General features: G+C 43.8%; 1 protein-coding gene across 4 annotated transcripts in view; it reads left to right on the forward strand.

Moving 5' to 3' along the window:
* UNCX (UNC homeobox) overlaps positions 1-19,894 on the forward strand; it is a 75,501-nt gene extending 55,607 nt beyond the window's left edge. Inside the window, exons 3-8 of one of the 4 annotated variants that reach the window (XR_008446398.1) lie at positions 2,984-3,032; positions 4,692-4,787; positions 9,322-9,517; positions 17,330-17,419; positions 18,094-18,212; positions 19,637-19,894. Coding sequence is in view for 2 of the 4 variants with exons in the window: in XM_054041097.1 (XP_053897072.1) it covers positions 2,984-3,032; positions 4,692-4,787; positions 6,710-6,768 (204 nt within the window). In the remaining 2 variants the exon portion in view is untranslated. Of the gene's footprint in view, positions 1-2,983; positions 3,033-4,691; positions 4,788-6,709; positions 6,863-6,885; positions 6,959-9,321; positions 9,518-10,294; positions 10,381-17,329; positions 17,420-18,093; positions 18,213-19,636 lie in introns of those variants that run through there. The other 3 variants (XR_008446399.1, XM_054041098.1, XM_054041097.1) reach the window with 3 other exon arrangements.
* Positions 19,895-20,785: the final 891 nt, after the last annotated feature.

The raw sequence follows: 20,785 nt of genomic DNA on the forward strand, positions 1-20,785 counted from the left end.
CTTCTAGACCGGATATATCCACAAAAGGCCCCAGCCCCCGTGAGAATGCTTTCCCCAGAGTGGTGGTGAGGAGAACATTTGCAACAGTGTCCCTGTCCCACAGTAGAAGAATCTTTTTGTCCCAGTGCCAGCACATTGCTGTGTGTCACTTGCAGGGGTGGTCGGCTCCCTTTGCTCCTCCCCTCGCCTCTCAGTGGAGGGCAGGAAAAGCCTTTTCCTTGTGAAGTACTAAAATTATCTGATCACATCCAGGAGAAGGAGCAGTGGTGTGAGGCTGGTAGGTTTAACCCACACAGAGATGGAGACTGGGCGGCTGCACTGGCATCGGAAGACTGGCCATAAGGTGGGAGTACCAGGGCACCTGCTTTCTGTAAGTTCCAAGTTTCTTTAAATCTGGTAGCCCTGGAAATGTCTCTCTGCAGCACTGGGCCTTTCATTCAGGTGACTATGAACCTTGCATTGATTGGCCTTTTTTCCCCCGTTTGCTAGTGCATGACGGAAAGCAGGCTCAGTGGGAAAGAACAAGATCCTGCAGGTGTGATGGGCTCCTCCAACATGGCTTCCCTCTTAAGGAAGGCAAGGGGCCAAATTCTATTTTCAGTTACATCCAAGCAAACCCATTGAAATCAGTGGGGCTTGAAGAGGTAACTAGCCAGAGGGCCAATTAGGGCAAGGCAGGTAGACAGGCCCAATAGTCACTGACTTCAAACAGGATCTGTATGGATGGATGCAGGAGCAGAATTTAGGCCAGTGACACTACATGTAGCAGGAGCGAGTATCTCAATCATCTTCCAAGTTCAAGCACCACCTTGCTTCCTTTGTCCTTCCAAGGAGGAGCCCATGCAGAATGCTCGTAAGTACAGTCGAGGAGAGGTTCATTACACTGCATGTGTGTCTGCATTTCATAGGAACACAAGCCCAGCATGGAAACCTACTTGGGTGGACATTCACAGGGCTGGGAATCACACACTTTTGCACAAATGTGTGTGTGCAGCAGCATGTCTGGGAATGTGCATGTGTCTCTCCGTGACGTTGGGGGCATGCACAGGGGCGTGTGTGTTAAGGATGCATGTGCATATGACATGTTTGTGGACACACCTCTGAACATCTGTGCTTCCCTATTTGGTCTCTGGGCCTGATTCAGTGCCAATCTCTGTAGGGGGTCAAGGTGGGTGAGGTAATATCTTTTATTGACTGACTTCTGTTGGTGAAAGAGACAACACTGCAAACAGCATAATCGCTGTAGGGTCTTCCGGCATTAGCTGTAGCCTGGTAGATATGTTTGCACCAGTATAGCTTTGACTGACCTCTTACCAGTTTAACTCCATTAAGGTCAACATAATTAATTCCTGATTTACACTGGTGTAAGTCAGATCAGGATCAAAACCTCTCCCTTTCAGCGTGTCTGAGTTGAATATGTGTCTATATGGACTTTAGGGGCCGAATTCTGCTCTCAGCTACACAGGTATAAAACCAGAGCAACTCTGTTGACTTCAGTGAGAGCAAAATTTGTCCCTAGGTGCATGCTTGTGTTATTGGCGATGCGTGTGTGAGGAAGAATGCCTGTGATGGTATCAGTGGTAAATCTGTGTCTGTGTGGATATTAGCAATGTGTTTCTCCAGCTGCGTCAGTGGATGTGTTTGTGTATACAGACTCAATTTATGTCATTTGGTAAGCAGATAAGTGTTTGTGCCAGACTCTGTGTGATTTTGTGAAAGGCCATGCTTGCCTGTTTGGATTGATTTAATAATAGGGTGCACGTGTGTGTTTATATTTGGAGAGGCTCATGGGAGAGGCTCATGTATACGGGAAATGGGACTGAATCTGGGTGACAGGATGGCATTTATGTATGATTTCTGAGCATGGAACTACTGTTCTGTGAGAGCTCCATTTGTTGGACAGTATGTATGAATGATCGTGTGGATGGATGTGGGAGTTTGCGGAGGCACGTGTGTGTGTGTGTGCGTGCATGAGAGCATATACTTGTGTGTGAGCACTTGGAGTGTTTAATTTCCTGGGCTTCAGACCTTTCCTTTGTGAGTCTGTATGTAAGGGGATGCTTGCAGAACTTTGTGGGAGGGGATTTTATATCTTTTGCATGATTTCATCAGTGGACGTGCTTGTGAGTTAATTGGTAAGCTTTTGTGTGACATCACTAGAGGATGCATTTGTGGGATTTCCTGTGTGTTTCTATGAACACTGGATATGTTTATATTCATATACCACTCCCACATAGTCTCCCAAAGTTTATATATTATGTATAATTTCCATGTAAAACATGTATCTGTATGTATTACACACACACACACACACACACACGTATAGATGGTATGTTTGTTTATATGCATGTGTATGTATATATATATATATCCCCTTTTTATTCATATCATTTGAAACAATATGGGTCTGATTTACCTCTCATGCATACTGGTGTAGATCAGGGGTCTCTACAGAAGTCAGTGAAGATCCATCTGTGGAAAACAAGGGTGCAATCTGAATCCAGACCTAAACATATTTAAGAGATATACAAATATCTTAAATACAAAAATGTAAGAATTTGTATTTCTTTTTGTGTTTAAATTTTGTATGTTCCTGAATGGGAAAACCATGCATCTCACAGTTATTGAGATGATCTGATGTATTAAATATATAGATGTTAACCTGATATACCTTTTGTCATGAAACAATTGGATTCTTTTTGTGTATTTTGCATGCGTTTGGAGAAGTGGGTGTATGGCTCTTTCTTCTGCAGGGTTGTTGTTGGTGTGATTTTTGAATGTCTGTCTCTTTCTATTGGTGTGTGGTTTTGTTGGAGGGTGTTTGTGGGAGACTGCAGTATATCTACGGGGGGTTGGTATGGCATTGCGTGGGACTAGTATTTCTTTTCTCTCTGTGTTGTGTCATGGCAGTGCGTTTGGTGTGTTACTACTTGAGCGCTGCCGTTTCGTCAGCGGATTAGATTCTCTGAGTTTTGTTTTGCAGTTTGACAGTCTCCGATGTGAAGGTGATGCACCTCAGACACTATGCACAGGTAGGTCCTAATTATCCAGGGCATAGGTCTGGGAGTATCCGCTGTGCAAGCAGCTCATCCAGCCGGAAGGCCAACTCCAGTCACTCCGGAGAGGAACCTGGACCCTCCGCGAAACCTGACTCCCGCAGCTTGGGGCCCTCTTCACTGCCTGTTGGTTAGCCGCACTCGTGGGCAGCGAGCAGGATCAATAAGACACCTCCGACTCTTCTATTTACAAACTAGCTGCCTTCAGCAGCCAGGCTGTTTAAGCACTTCATTCCCATTCAGGAGGGCCATCTGCTGCCTTTTGCCGTAAGTCTCTCTGAAAACCCCAGCCTTGACAAGCTAGAGATATGTCAGTGCAGTTATCAGCAGAAAGCAACATCTGCCATGCCTGACACCCACTATTGTAGGCCATTTAATCTGTCCCCCTCCTCCCTTTAACTGCAGACAACAGCTCCCTATATTATATTTTCCCACTCAATTAGCACTATCATCCTGCTGAAATAGAGGCCAATTTACCTTTAATGACATCATTGTTAGGAGAGTGGCAGCGCCTGGTCTGTGGCTGTCACTGGCTTGCAGGAGGCAGGCTTGTCTCTCTCCACTAACCCTGACAGAGGAAGGGAAGAGCAGGGAGCCTATCCGAGGCAGCCTTCACCCCCGACCACAGACATTGTTTCCGACAGTTCGCAGAAGCAGTGTGGCGGAAAATTGAGTCCAGATTCATTAGGTTTTTCAGTGTGCTGCTCAAGTCAGTTAAATTGATACATTTCCTAACAAAATTGAAGTGCTTTGTGCTGCCAGCGGAAAGCCTGGTGACCCTGCTCGGCCCACTGAGCAGCCAAAACGAGTTGATGGATCCATTAGGCCGCTCAGAATGCTTTCCCCCTCTCCCTCCATTCCTGAGTGACACTGTAAATCTGAGCCAATTTCAGTCCCTAATCATCATTACAAACCCCTCCACTGTTCATTTATTACTCTACAATTCTAATACAGCACACGAATGGGTCAGCACACAGGGAGCCAACACAACTGCACAGACAGGCTTAAAGAGCCCATAATCCTTCCCAGCCTTTATCTGGGAAGCAAACCTGATTCCCCTCCCAGCTCCCAAAGCCTGCTCTGGACTGGCGTTCAGATGAAGTCTGCCTGGCCTGGAGATCAGGAACAAGGGCTATTTAGTTGCTAGGAATTGGAGTGAGGGCTGCATGGCAGAGGGAGAGGAAACATCTGTCAGATGTAGGCATCAAAGGGAGACCTGGGGTAGGGGTCACAGCCATGGCTGCCTGCTTTAGAAATCGTAGTGCTGTGTGATTCCTGCAACGTCTGTCTGGCAGGGGGCTGGGATCAGCAGGAGGGATGCCTGGCACAGGGACCAAAATTAAGATAATTTGGCTTGGTTATTGGATTGACAGCTGTCTGGCGTGGCGGTCGCGTGGCAGAGACGTGGCAGGGTGATGGCTTGATGGCTGTGTGAAATGGCCACCATGTGTCAGGTATCTGGTAAAGCGATCAGAGTTTTGACTCTGTCTAATGCGCTTGCCTGTGTAAGTTTTGCCTAGCAAGGAGCGAATGCATCATGTGTGCTACTGGGAAGATCTTGATCACTCTGGGCAGGTGGCTCATGAGGGGTTATTTGTGCTACCTAACTGATGGCTTATCAAGATTCTCCTTTAGCTCGAGAAAGAAAGCCCCTGCCACTGGATTCACGGGTTCCCGACTCGGGTCTTTGCAAAGATGAATACGTCATAACAGGTTCAACCCTCCCTTGTGGTGAGTAGTAAGATATTCCTTATTCACACACCAGGAAGAATGCACACAATGTGGGGATTGCCATCAGGGCCTGCGTAACCCCTCCTAGCTTAGGTTGTTCCAGCCTCTCTCATGAGAGTTAAATGAAAATCAGCCCTCCCTAACCCTGGCAGGTGAAGATGAATGCTGACTCAGTCCTCGACCTGCTGAGTGTGTTTGTGGGCTTGGATCGAGCACCTTTATGGAAAGCTGCAGGTTTGGTTTGATGGGACTGATCTTTATAATGTGCTATCAATCTCTCTCTAGTTGCAGAGGTAATCAAGGAATTTAAAAACACGCACAGTAGATAGTCTTTAAGATGCCACCAGACTCCTTGTTGATTAACAGATTTATTTGGGCATAAGCTTTTGTGGGTAAAAACCTCACTTCTTCAGATGCATGGAGTGAAAGTTACAGATGCAGGCATTATATACTGACACATGGAGAGCAGGGAGTTACTTCGCAAGTGGAAAACCATAGTACACTGGTTCTCCACTTGCGAAGTAACTCCCTGCTCTCCATGTGTCAGTATATAATGCCTGCATCTGTAACTTTCACTCTATGCATCTGAAGAAGTGAGGTTTTTACCCACAAAAGCTTATGCCCAAATAAATCTGTTAGTCTTTAAGGTGCCACCAGACTCCTTGTTGTTTTTGTAGATACAGACTAACACGGCTACCCCCGATACAGTAGATAATCAGATTCATGGCATGTCCAGACAACACATTTATCCCGCTATTGCTCCCATTGAAATTAGCTGGAGTTTTGCCATTGACTTCAGTGGAAGCAGGATCAGGCTTGTAGGGTTTGATCCTGCACAGAAGCAACTGCAGAATAGTCCATGTACACGTGCGAGGCATAAAGTCCTGAGCAGGACAGGGGAGCATGGGAGTGCAGGTGTGGCCAACAAGTTACTCCAGTCTAGTGCTAGGCGTAAGTGTCTGGTCGGGAGATGTCGTGATAGCTGCCGTATGACATTGTTACAGGAGAACTGGGCAACCCTGTCAGACCTGAATGGTGGTAAAGCTTCAGCTTTCTTTAATTTTTAATCCAGAGTTCTCAACGTTTTCTGTGCTTGCTGCCCTTGTTAAAGGCAATGGTAAAAGTATGACATAAAAGTATAACCGCAAAAGAAAAGTACTCGAACATGCCAAACAAAACCGGACCTTACCCTTAGAGAACTGGCCCGTTCCCAGATGAAAAGAAGGCAACATGTAATTTCCTGATTAGACCTGGGCCTGGACACCAGGACTAACCACTATACTCTTGCAAAAATGCCATGAGATCTTTAGTGACCATAAGTAATCAGGACCTCTGTTTTCGATCTAAATCCAAAGATGGCAGTTCCAGCAGCACAGTGCCCCATAACCCCCTGCTGGAGCATTAGTTTATTTCTAACTCACACGGATGAGCGCCACCTACTGAATCACCAGCACAACTCCCTCCTGCAGCTCCTCGTGTGTACCTTGCATGTCTCCCATTCAAGACCTGACCTGGCCCAATCCTGTATCAATAAGCCATTTACTCCTTCTTCCCCCAGCCCATTAATAAAAATGTCATATGAACCCAGGCCTAGCCCCAATCCAATGGTTTCGCACTAGGACACATCCCCTTATGTCAGTACATTGCCACTTATCATTCCTCTTTGTTTACAGTCCTTCAGACTTCTTTCAATCCGTGTTGTTGGTGCTCATATCTAAGCCAATTTGGATTAATTTCTCAAGTAGCATTTTGTGAGGCACTATATCAAATGCCTTGCTAAAGTCTAGATGCATTACATCTTCGGTATGCCTTTCATCCGCTAATTTTGTAATTTGATCAAAAAAAGCTATCAACTTTGTCTGGCATGATTTGTTCTTTGTAAACCAATGTTGTTTATTGCTTCTGATTCCGTTATCCTCTAGGTGCTTTCATATCCACACAGAACAGCCTATTAATTCCTCCTCTGACACTTCAGGTTTGATAAAACTCAGCAGAACCTGCTACTCTACACAACTGGGTTCTGGGGCAGCTCACTCGCATCTGCTGTGACATATGTTCAAAGTGCACATTAAGGGCCTAATTCTCCTCTCCCTTACAGCGGTGTAAATCAGGAATAAGTGAGATCAGTATCAGGCCCTGGAATCCTGAGGCATGTTCATACAGCAGATGTTCTGTTCTTTTTACGTGCCATATCCTGGAACCTGCTTTTACCTGCTGTTTCTAACACAGACCCATGGGATCTATTGTGACATAGGATTTGCTGTGACATAAAGTCCTATATTGGCTTAGCAACCTGGAATCTGCTTGTCACTCGATTCATTTCTCATACAACCAGATTGGACCAGTACAATAGTATAGAGACTGCTTCAATTGTTATTTAATGTGCGAATGTATGTAGTGCCTATTAACTAGGACTGTGAGATGCATTCAACCCACTCAAGATTCAGTCCTGGTTCAACCCTTTGGCAGTTGCAATAGCAGGCTAAATATTGTTCTTATTTGCAAAAACAGTCTTAGGTGTTTTGCCAGCCAGGGAGGAAGACATTTTTGGTGTTCCCACAACAACAACAACAACGATTGGCCAATCAGTGGAGAAAAAAGAAAACAAAAAGACGCACCAAACAACCTGAGTGGCAGTGTCCCCTGAAGATTGGTACCCAGGTTGACTCTGATTGCCTGCCCATAGAACTAGCCCTGCTCCTTTGCACCCATGAAAGGCCACTGAGTCTTTCAAAACCCTCTAGCATATGACACACTCCCCATCAGAATTCTCATCTAGTCCACTGGAACCAGAGGTTTGAGCATTGGCCTGCTAAACCCAGGGTTGTGAGTTCAATCTTTGAGGGGGCCATTTAGGGAACTGGGGTAAAAATCTGTCTGGGGGTTGGACTAGATGACCTCATGAAGTCCCTTCCAACCCATAATATTCTATGAGTCTACTGTGACATGGAATCTAGGCCTGACTTATCATGTGGTAATACAGTTCAGACCTCAGTACAGGTCACTTTTCCTTCTGTGGCACCTATTCCCGTTCTGGCATGGCTTAGCAACACTTGTGATGCAATATGGTGCTGCTACAGACCACAGAGATGAATATTTGGTTTAGACACAGGTCAATGTGGGATCTGTTCCAGCACACCATGTTGATGTTACTAATGGGCTATGCACGCACGAGACGTAAGGGGTAAAGTCTTGGATCCACTGAAGTCAATGGGAGTTTTGCCATTGACTTCAGTCAAGCCAAGATTGCGCCTATAATGTTGATCCAGCCCAATACTTCTACAAGGCATGAGCTGTGTTTGCATTGCCTATTGGGAATGACACAGCGCTATAGGACCTTCTGTGATGCATTTTATACAGTTTCACAAGACCTCTTGTACCAATAAGATGGTGCCTCTACAGCCAGCCCTCCTGGGAGCCATAATGCTGACAGCCCCGTAGGCTCTCCACTGATGCAAGATAGTGGAGTGAATTTCCAAAGTGTTGCATGAAGTTTTAGCTATCAAGCTCCCCAATTGAACGAGTGGGACTCGCACAGCTATGCAATGCTCTGTAAATGAAATGTATGACATGAAGTTCAAATCTCACCCAGCCCACTGGGATTTGCTCTGGTAAACGGAGCTGACACAGCCCAGTGGGATCTGTTATGACACACGTTGCTGGTACAACCCACAGCCCATTAAGTCGTGCTATGGCTTACCGTCCAGTTCTGGCACAGCCCATTGAAGCCTGATATGGCTCACTGAAGCTTAATGGGACTTGCTGTAATCTCATCTGGCATCCCAACAGATTAAAATGGTTTGTTTCAGAGTTGGACTGTGGCTTTCCTGTTTGTCATAATCTTGAGAAACATTGAATTAGCCCAAGAAGGAACTTAGTGTAGTAGGAAGACAGGACTTAGGATGTACATCTGAATCAGGGCTTGGGTGTGTGTGGAGTGAACCACAGACCCCAATAAAGTTAGGATCTGCTCCTCCACCTGAAAGTGCATTGAGGACTAAGAGGCATTTCTCCTTCTTGCACCATGGGTATTCCATGCTCACTCCTACGTTAGGAGAATGAGGAGGTGCTTTGGCTAGAATCAGTGCATGCCTTGCATTTGAATAGATAGCCCCGATTTCAATAAAACAGTAGAACAATAAAATCTAGCCATTGAAAACTCTTCATGAGACAGATTCATGAAGAGTCTGATAAAGGGCGGAGACCACTTTGCTATGGACACGAATAAAATACATTGCGATGTACATTTCCTCACAAGCCTGAATTTTCTCCTTGGGAAAAGGGGTAGGTTAGTGTTAGAACCACGTCTATTTAGGAGCTTCCCAGAGCTTTCAGTGACTGTTTTTCAGGAAGGACGGTCTACTGCATTTATGAATATAGGTGTAGCGCTGACACTAGTGATCAGCAATAACCTACTGTTCCACCATAGGCTGGAGATTACAGCAATGTTACCTTTATTCATTATTAATCACATTTACCATGAGTTATTCCCAGAGCATGACCGTTGTTGTTTTATGGTTGTGCTTTTTTCCAGGGGAAGATCATTTAGTTACGGTGAGATGATGTAACAGACTGGCGTGTGCAGCTGCATGTCATGAGACCACAAGGGGAGGCGGTCAATGTCACCTCTATTGCTGTCAAACCCTTCTCAAGGCAGTGATGGCTTTTCAGGGACCCTCCACCAGATACACAAGAGTTTTCTAGGGCGCAACGTAGCAACCCTGAGAAAGGTATGTACGAGCCCCTGTGCATGTATGGAGGAAAGAAAGGCTGACGAGAGAACACGTGTGTACTTTGAAAAGAGCCTGATTTTGCAGCTGCTTGTCTGTGCCCTGGGGTTTGTCAGCGGTGGTGGGGATAACAGTGTAACTATGCAGAATGTGTGATGGGAGGGTGCGTCTTATGTAAGCATGTGACTTTTCCTTAGAGCTACAGTCTACAAGCTTGGAGCCCAAGAGGTATCTTCAGAACATTTAACATGACCAAATTAACCCCCAGGGACAGGCAAACACTTGTTTACACAGCAGAGAAAAGCCAAGATGGAAATTTATGGTCTCACTAAAAGAACTTCTCACCTTGTGTACGGAGGAGAGGAAAGAGATAACAATATTTCCCATTGAAAGGAAGTAGAAAAGCTCTTAACAAATCAATACCCTTATTTAGTCAATAAACCCACAAAACACCCCCTCCAGGGGATAAACATGGAGAAAATTCACTGCTTGCAAACAGACACTCTCCACTTGTGGCCCTTGAGAAGCCGCTCGCTGTAGGCGTGCAGGTTTGTGTTTGTGTGTGCTCTGGGGTGTAGTGCCACAAGGGAGCTCTGTGGAATAAAGGTCTTTGAGGAGCCAACGAATATACAGGAAGCAACAGAATAGCCGAGTGCCTGAATGTGCTTGCATGGGTGACGGTTAGCTGGGTGTGTGCGTGCATTTCTGAGGAGAGGGGCTTGTGTACGTAGCACAAAGGTTAGTAACTCAGGCCGACGTCTCCTCTCACTTACACAGGTGCATACCTATTGGCTTCTATAGTGTTACACCGAAGTAATGAAGAGGAGAATTGGGCCCTCAGAATGCCTGTATGTCTCTTTGAAGTAAGGGGTCAATTCTGTTCCCTTTTACACCAGGGTTAATCTGGAGTAACTCCCTTGAAATTGTGGGCTCTTCTGGATTTACACAAGTGTACTTGAGAGTCGAATTTGGTCCAAGTTGCTCCTGGTCATGGGAATGAAAGTCATTGCTAGTGGATGGCATTTCCAAAGGGCCCTCAGGGAGTGAGGCATTGAAAGTCAATGGGAATTGGGTGCCTAAGTCCCATTGGAAAGCCCATCCAGTGTCTATATTGATTCTAGGAGAGGGTAGTGTAGATGGGGTGAAGGTTAGTCCAGTGTATCAGAATGGAGTTGCATGTGTGTACTAGGACAGAGGTCAGTAGGGAGGGCAGCTGGTTGACACAAGGACAGTATGGATGGATGTCTGCTCGCTCATCTTGTATAGTGTGGGATGGTGATTGGGAGTAGGGATGTCTACACTGTAAGGAGGGTCTGGGGAATTTGGTAAGGTCCTAAACTGTGTGCCTGAGGTGATCCTCTGGTGTTCGCAGGGCAGGTATCAGTGCAGGGGGAGGGGTGATCCAACTGGACATGCCGTTGCATATGTGGATCAAAGGGAAGAAGTTTGTCTTTGTGTCCAAAGGAAAGCGTTTGATCCCCACATAAATAATGTCCATATGCTGTGCATGAGATTGGAAGAGCCAGGGTTCTGCAGGCCAGGACTGCGGGTGGGGGCGGGGAAAGCGTTCACATCTCTTGCCTGCACTTTGCCCGAGTCTTGCCAGCACTGTTACCACCATATTTTGCAAGGTGCTGAGCACAATCTGGAGGGTGTTGAATGACTTCATTCACACCGAAGATCACAGACTTGCCAGCCTCAGACATTCATATGTCAAGAGTCAGACCCACAAAAAAACATGAAATTGGTTTAAAAATCATGACATTTAAAAAATAATAAATTCAGGGTTATTTTTATTTACTTTTTTTTTTGAGCCTTTAGGGCTCACACTTTCAAGGTTTACTTCATAACCATAAACACTAGAAATTTACTTTAAAAAAAAAAAGCAGAGATTTTCCCTTAATCACATGACTCCAAGAGCTTGGGCCTTAACAAAAACACTGATTTATCATAAGTCTCATGAGAGTTGGCAACACAGAGCTGATGGAGGTGGAGAGTACGCAGCATTTCCCAGGAGACACTCAGCATTTTGCAGAATTGGGCCCTTAATCCTTCATTAGCAGCATGAACACCTAATTCACTCACTAATTATTTTGAAACAAACAAAACAGATGAGTGCGGGTGTAATTTGGCTTGAGTCAGCAGGGAAACTTTGCGCTTTGGATGCAGATTCCCTCTTCCATTGCTGTGCAAATCACAGTGAATCTTCTAAGATGCCCTGCAGACAGTGCTAATCCTCAGCAGAAGGCGTGGTCATAGGAGCCGATGGATATGCCAGACCAGCATGGTACACAGGTAAGTGTCATGTGTGCTGGGATTCATGGTCACATGTTATAGTAGCGGGCTAATAATAATAATAATACCTAGCAACTGTCTAATGTTTTTCATCCACAGATCGCAAAGCGTTTGACAAAGGAGTTCAGTACTGCGATCCCTATTTTACAGCTAATACTCAAAACGGTGTCAAAGTTGAAATATAGATTTCTATCGAAAGTTAACTGTTAAATTCAAAATTCATTCATGTAATGGGACTGGGTATGTGAAACTTGACCAGCTGTCCATAGAACTGGGAATCCATCAGCTGACATCAGAGCCACCATGTAAACTTTTCCAGCTCACATTAAAAAAAGGGACAAGAAATTATATCTACCCGTCACCAAATGAAGGACCATAGTCTACGGTTCATTGTTGTACAAAATTCCTATTGACACAAACTTCACTTATCAATTTAACTCTTAGGTGCTCAAACTGGCCTCCAATATTGTGGCTGCAATTCTGCACCTGTACTTTGTAGGGGCAATTTATTACACCCACAACTAACCCCATTATAGTGTCTCGTTGCCTGATTTGAAGCTGCACGCTGCAGTCACATTGCGAGGCTTCTGAATGAGGGCAACTGCATCCACGACATGTGCCCACTATCTCAGAGGCAGTTTTGTAGGCCTAAATCCTTCTCCATCAGTCCTGGTGTGACTTACTCTGTCTCTCACTTCACAGCATTGCCAACTCTTGTGATTTTATCGTGAGTCTCACAATATTTTTTCTGAAAGACCCTGTTCCTGGCAGCATGTGATTGGGGGAAATCTCAGCTAAAAAAATAGTTTCTAGATTTCACGGTTGCCCGGAACAGCTGGAAAACATGCCCCAAACACACCTGGAACTCACTGGTGAGTTAGGAATTTCAAGTCTTCCTCGTTGCTGCTCTGCAGAGAATATATGAATTGTTGCAGCTACCAAGTTCTGGCTCTTTAACTCAAGCTGGGACAGTTCATGCTTGTAGTTCTGGAGGTGCCCAGTTCTCTCCCTGGTGTGTCAGTGAAGAGAGTGGTTGTCCCATGCCCTAAAGACCCCAGAAGGCAAGTAAAGAAGAACCTGAAAACATCATTTTAAAAATACTCTCATGCTTTTGGGGCCCCGACTCATGATTTTTGAATGCTGGGGTTGACAATGCTGCGTGTATTGGCATCTAATTCTTTACTTTGATCTTCCAATATCTTTTTTAACGTAAGTTAAAAAGTGTGTGTGCGTTTATTTTATATTTACAAAAAATACATACCCTTATGTCATGGAGCAAAGGGTTCCAGTTTTTAATTAATGAGTCCAGCCAGGGAACAAAAACTATATTGCTGGTTAGAAAACTTATTCACTACTATAATCATGCATAACACAAGAAGAAGCCACCTCCTCTCCCCAGCTCTCCCCAGTATTAATTTGCACAAAATAAAGGCAGCTAAAGAGGGGTTTGGAGCATTCCCTTGCAGAAGCCCAGGCAGGCCTGGTGCTAGCTGGACAGAAGGGAAAAGGTAAATTAAAACACTTTAGCAGAACATTAAAGAAGTCAATACAAAGCACAACTTTGTCTCAGGGCAGGTTGGTGGTGGTTCTTCTAATGCATATAAAGCAGCCGGTTTGACAGCACTGGAGAGTAAAGCCCTCCATTCATAGACCAGACACAGCTCAAACAAGGACAGTGCAAGCTACTGCCACTTCCCTGCCTTAATTGGAAGCATTCCAGCTCCAGGACAGAGTGGGCAATTCATCCCCTTGGCCTCTTTGCTCAACTGCCAACAATGGGGCCACTTGTAAGGGTGGTTTTGTGACACCTGTTCACTAGGAACTGACTGAGTCCAACTCATTTCACATAGGCCCCTGAGCCACCTCACCTCCTTTGGTGAGATATTGATGTTTGAATACAAAAATTGGGCCAGATTTTACAAGTGGTTGCCCCCGTGTAAATCCAGAGTAACTCTTTTGAAGGCAATGGACTTACTCCAGATTTACACTGGGACATCTGAACAAGAAACGGGCCCATTGCTTCCAAGAGCTGTGGAGAATTGTAGATTTCCTTGTGTGTCTGTGCGTCTCTCTCTTAAGTGTCTGTCTGTATTGAAGACCATACTGGGTGTTATATGGCTAGATCTTCCGCTGGTGTAAATCAATGTAGCTCCACTGAAGAAAAACTGATGGCACTCCACATCGAGGCCAATGGCAATCAGTAGTGCGATGGTCAGGGCCGATATATCCTCTCTATTCCAGCAGCTCCACTTTCTCTCTAGAGTTCCCTTCATGCAATAATGCTGAGCCGTCTTGTCAGCACAATTTCGTAGCATGCAATGCCTCAGGTCTGCCTTTCTTGCAGTATTTTTGAGCACGCTTTTTGGGATCACTCTTTTGGAACATTGTAGGAATGGCAGTACCATGGTATTTCTGCCAGTTCCTATCCAGCTCCTAATCATATCGTAGAGCTAATGTGAACAGAGATGGGCATTCCCAATAGTATTAATTAAAAACATAACTAAACTTTGCCTGATCTTATTTATACTCTGATATAATGCAAAGCCCTACCAAATAATACTTTCCACTTCTTCCATCATGGGATCTTAAAGTCCTTTTGACTGTTGATTAATTAATCCTCACAACTGCAAGGTATGCAGGTAGTGCTATCTCTGTTTTACAGCTATAAAAAGAAAGGCACAGAAGAACTTCTTTCTGTGTCCCCTGAAGACTTACTCCAGAACTGGGAGTAGATCCCAGATCTCCTGACACCCAGTCCTGAACTTTAGGCACAAAGACATCCTTCCCCACAATAAATGGCTGTCAAGTAGAGCTGTCCTCTAAAAAATGTTCTGAAATTTTCCTTCTTTTGGAGAGAAGATTGTTGGATTCTTTACTGGGGATAAACTATAAATTGGCAGGAAAGGAGGTGAAGACCAAGGGCTAGATTCTGATCTCTTTTACTCTGGTGTAAATCTGGGGCAACATCATTGTCTCAGTGTACACTGGATATACACTGATGTTTCTGAGATCAGGGTCTGGCTCCCATTATCTAGCGTCTAAGATTCTATTTGCTCCATGCTGAAAATATAAGGGTCAGATTCTGATCTCAGTTACATCAGTGTAAAGGGCAACTTCATGGCCTTCAATAAAGGTAGTCTGGATTGAGACTTATGTAATAGATGAGAGTCTGGCCCTAATTATCTACTTCTACCATAGAAATTATATATAATGAACTGACGTACATATGGAGGTCAGGACATTAAAGGCACCAAAAGTCCCCAAAATATGCAACCTGTGTTTACTCAAAACAGAGACATCTGGATCTCCAAATTTAGAAATGATTTTCCTCTTTCCAAATGGGTAATAAACCAGCAAGCGCGGTACATATTTTTTTTTTCTATTTTGAATTCTGTTAACTGACAATTTAACCTAAAAGCCTTTGTATTTTCTACTTGTACAGCTGTAAATAGAGACTGACAGTTTATTTTCAACATCCTGGTTTAAAAAAAAAAAAAACATTTGAAATAAATACTTATAGGTCCATGACAGACGTGTAGCTGATGCTCCATAGCAATCTTGTGGAGCTGTCACACTCTGTGATCGGTCTTTTACAAACACAAACACTGTTGATTTCTTATCAAATGTAAAACCGCCACTGCTCTTTCTTAAATGGTTACCACTAGCATGAAATTGACATTGTGAATCACATGTGACACTGACTTGTCTGCCTTGTAATTGATCTGTGCTTAGGAAAGAGACAGAGCCCGTACAAGCTTCAGTCCCAATCACTGACTTTTCAGCACACACCAAACTCCCAGCAAGCTGCTCAGGACCCTAGTGATTGCAAATTGTTGTAAATGATAGAAAACTGTAAGGGGGAGAGAGGGAGAAAAAGAGTTTGATTCATATAAGGGGTTGGTTTTTTTTTTTACACTGATCCTCTGAGGTGTCAATTTCAATTGATTCATTATTATGCATATCAAACTGCTGTCATTGGCTGCTGCAGAAATTTATTCCTTTTTGTAAAAAAAAGGAGGAGGAGGGATGTGAGATGGCACATTAAAGAGGTTTTGGAAGCTGCCTGTGCCATCCTGAGATTGGCAGAAAAAAGAGAGATTGGCAAGTTAACGGGATCCCATTCTGTTTGCTTAACCAAATGCCATTTGAAAACAAAAGTCTGTCAGGGTGTCAGTGTCAGAATGAAATTGCAAACAGATCACTCAGGCTCCAGGAGCCGGTGCTACCGCCCACCATCTAATCATAATATCACCACCTACTAGCATAAGGGGGCTTTCTTTTCAGTTCTGATCATTGCGGTGTGGTCATTCTGTGTTCAGCCCAGGCAAGGCCATGCCAGAGATTTGCAGATCCCTCCCCATTTCTCTCCTCCCCACTTCTTTTTATTTCTCAGTGTCAACTTGGATCTGTCTACTAGATAACACATGATCATTGTCCAAGAAATTCACAGCATTCCTTTCCAGGACAGAACGTTACTAATGATTCCTCAGGACTCAGCTCTTTTATATAACACAGGTTAAAGGGATCAAAAAAAGCTTTCCTGAGCCTCCCAGTCTGGCAGCCAGAGTCCCTCCTCATTTTGGGTGAAATATCATAAAACTGTTACTGCCGTGAATTTGGATGACCATATAAAATAAAACGCAGTATGTTAATTAAATAGCTATAGAGAAGCATTGTGTGACTATATAATTATGTTATTATTAGTCAGGAGTTTGAGGCTGAGTGGTAATAGATTATAACACTCAAAAATTAATCTATTTTTCATGCTACTTGTTTATTTAATCTGAAATATATTTGTTACCATGGAGCAATGATGTCACCAGTATGAGTGACATCCATAAATGAAGAATTAAGTTAGTTTATGAAATGCTCTGTATGTGTAAGCTTAATGTTACCATGTGAGCAATCTCATTGAACTCAGTCGGCTCATTCGCTAATGTCCAGTAGAGCACGTCTTTAGCGATTGCAGGATCAGGGCCTTGCATGTTATATCACCGGTTGTGAAAACTCAGTTATTGTGATACATATGCTCACATCTGTGTTTAAACATATGTATGCATGTATGGGTGTATGTATATGTATGTATCAGCAGGGGCTCAAATTTACAGATTTTCAGAGTTCATTGCAAACAGTTGCTTGACTCTGGGTAATCGCTGGTTTATTTATAGTTGTTTGGAGGGCACTAGGAGGGGCGCTGTATGTGCTATCCACTGCAAGAAGTTTAACTTAATGCGATGTCACATTTAATTTATTGAATCCACCCAGTTGCTATGGCACTGAGCACATAAAAATCAATCAACAAATAAGTGAAATTGGTGTCAATGGGAATTTTGTACAAAGATGAACAGTAGAATACAGCCCTTCATTTGGTGAGGGGATGATATAATTTTGTTTTAACCTTTTTTGAATGTGGCTTTACCTCCTCTTCTTGGGAGGGGTGCATTGCCTGGTGCAGAGCTATAAATATGTCTGTGTTGATTTTGTTCAAGAATAATAAATATGTTTTCCTTTTGCCAGATTTATTGGGACCTTTGACATTCCAGGATAGAATTTTCATATTCAAGTCTAAAACTGACTGGCTAGTGCGTCCAAAGGAGATGAAGCTCGGTAACAGAATAACAAATATATTTCTGAGAGAATCCTTTACAATGTAATGATGATTATTTTGAGAACCAGGCAGGGTAGAGAGTAAATGGTAATTCTTCCAGGATTCTTTGATGGTAAAATAACAATCTGGTCAACATTTTCAAAATATTGGATCCTTCTTTGCATGCCTGAATCTGTGAGTCTAAGGTCATCACGAGGATTTTGCCCATAGTGCATTTTCAAAACAAGTGCTAATCCACAAAAGAGGTATCCACAACTGGTTCTGTCCCCCACAAAAATAAGTTGTAGGATGTAAGTGTGCAAATGAAATCTTCAAAACAAACAAACAAACAAAAAACCCAAAACCAACAACAAAACTTTCCTTCCAGACAACTTAAACCCAGGTCTCAGAAAAATTAGGATTTTACAAAGTACAGTGAAAATAGTGTATAATCCATCTAAAATGTCCCTGTGTTCTGGATTAGAAGAAGGGAGGCAAAATTCCATGGGGGAAACCGACACGTAGGAAAGCTAGATATTCCATTTTGGGCCTTGTGGCCCCTAAACTCCCCATAATTGTCCAAATCACCATTTATAATCATCCGAACAACAGGTTTACAAACCAAAACAGCAAATCCTGATGAATAATCTGAGGAGGACAATTCATTACATGTAGCTTTCTTTTTGCTGTGCAGCTGCAGGAGAATTCATGAAAGATTTCCAACAGACATGATTCTATTCCATCCGTTCTAGGAGCTAGCGAGTGAACCCAGAGAGGCGACTGGCTCAGACTCACAATGATAAATATGTCAAGGTATCAAAATCATTTATTTCTCCACGTACCAGGGCTCAAGGTTATGATGAGGCTTACTGCCCCTATCCGAGCACCCAGAAGCACAGGGTCAAATTCTCTCTGTGTGGACATAACTACCCCATTTTCAAAAGTGCCGAAGTGACTTAGAGGTCTACGTTCCAACATTTTACCCTGTCTCCAAGTGTAGGCTTTATTGATTTATTTATGGTCTCTCACTTTGGGTTTTTCTTCCCCCACTCTGTCCCACCTTTGCACACGCAGCACATTTCAACCTGCCAATCACGGTACTGTAGGACCTTATGAAGTAGCCTTTGGATCAGGCCTGAAGTCAATGAAAAGACTCTCTCCCTGATTTCAGACAGACTTTGGAACTGGCCCCCGGTCTTCTGTTTTGAAGTAAGCCCCACAATACTGCCCCCCACACCCCACCCCCATTACCCTGTAAAGCCCTTGGTGTGTCAAGGGAGTTATTGGGCATAGGATTTTTATCATATCCCCGCCCGCAGCTCTCCAATAGGATGGTATCTTTCGGGCTGTTGGAAAGCAGAGGGCTTGGGATACAGATTGTGTACAACCCCCAGGCAATCTTGATTATTCTTTGCCTCCGGAGAGCACACTGGGGGGTGAGGTGGGGAGGAGCCAGCAAAGGGAAATGCTCTGGCCTTTCCTCACCCATCCTGCAGCGAGCAGTGGGAGGCAGAGAGAGGGAGGGCCAGGCTCCTGGCCAGTCCTGTCTTTCTGAAGAGTCGGCTGGGGGGGAGGGGTGTGAAAATGAAAACTTTAAGGTATATGAACTGTGAAATTAAATCGAAATACTCAAATAAGGAATCAAATAACAACATAAGCAAAGATGTTTACCAGGGCTTGAAGTTAAATACAGATTTTTTTTCATAAAGCCTAACACAAAATGCAATAAAGTTCTATGGAATGTTAAAAATAATTTACAGTGGAAAAAAAATGTTCCCTACTGCCATAAACCTTGTTGTGCAGTGTCGCTTACCAGGTATCAGTCCAGGAGCAGAAGGAAGCATGCACTGCTCCACCTCAGCCAGGATTTCACTGCCCGAAGGAATCACAGTAATATTTAGTAGGCATAGTGCCTTTCTTATCTGCACAGTATCTAACAAACAGTCGTTAATTAATCGGCCGTGCAGCTCTTAGAACTGCCAAGAACTCTAGCAAAGGGCCTGCGTGGATTCTGTGATCCAGATCTATTCAAAGGGTCAAAGTCCACACTGACATTACACCCCTTTGGTGTCACTGGAGCTGCACAGGGCATAAGTCAGTTCGGAACCCGGCCCACTATGCTTCACTGTCCATCTGGACTTTCCAGTGCCTGGTTAGACGCTGAAGTTTTCTGTCCAAGGAAATTGCTGCCTCACAGAATGCTTATTTCTTGACTATTCCCCTTCTTTCTCCCATAGCGTATCTGACATTAACACCACGAACTGAGAGCACAAAGGCAGCATCTGGATATCATAGCCTGTGGCTCTCGAGTCACGGCTGGTGGACTTGTGGTACATTCAGATATATTCATTAAAACACTAATCAAGCAGAAGCTCATTTGTGGAATTGTCTTGGAATAAAAAAAATGGCCAAAGTAAAACTGCTGCAGTCCTGAACTACTCCTGCGATAAAAGAGATTTGACAGCCCAATCCAGTTAACTCCATCATTGCTTTTTGACTGCGAATCCGTTTTTGTCAGTATGTAGTGAAACGTTAAGACTCTACCACCCAGGTACAATATATCAGGTGACAGCAGAGAACAGGAGTGTATTTGCTTTGACATGTTGTACCTGGCTTCTTGTTCAGCAAAAAAAAAGGAAAAAGAAAGAAAAAGAAAAAAAAAAAAAGGTGTGTGGTATTACACAAGCTTGGAGGACTGGGGTTGTATTGATACGCACACATATATACATATAAACATACTTGTGTATTTATAAGAATATGTGGGACAGATCCTCAGCTGGTGTCAATAGAGCAACACAATTATTGACAGATAAGACTCTGGCCATGTGTATGTGTGTAAATATTATATAATAATATAACATCTCACACACACACACACGTATATATGGTGCAAAATACATGCAGGTTATTCCACGCTCATATATATCTAGATATATATGGAATAAACTGCATGCATTTTGTCCCTTTAATCTTCTTAACCCTGCCCAGTAATCTAACTCTGTTGGGACTATTGCTTAAATTCTCAAATGTTTTTTTAAACCATTTCTCTAACCCTCCGAGTCTGTTCAGCAGCTCACCCAACATTTTTAATAGAAAGCACCAATCCTCAAAACGTTCTTCTTTTCCCTGTGGCACCCTAGATCATGTAGGAGGAAGGGTTGGAAATTACGTTGGTCTGAGGTCCAAGACTTGATATATTCAATCGTGGATCAGTGACTGTTTTTAAGGGCAGATGTCTCTTGGTGAACCTTCAGGCCTAGAAACGAATGGTGTATCCCACTGGACATCTTAGAATCCCAGCTGTCCTTTGGCACTAGGATAAAGCAGTCAGTGTAAGTGCTGGAAGATCATGAGATACGGACCCATAAAATCCCTGGTTTGAATAG

This window comes from Malaclemys terrapin, chromosome 10, assembly GCF_027887155.1.
Source record: "Malaclemys terrapin pileata isolate rMalTer1 chromosome 10, rMalTer1.hap1, whole genome shotgun sequence".
Taxonomy (NCBI): domain Eukaryota; kingdom Metazoa; phylum Chordata; order Testudines; family Emydidae; genus Malaclemys; species Malaclemys terrapin.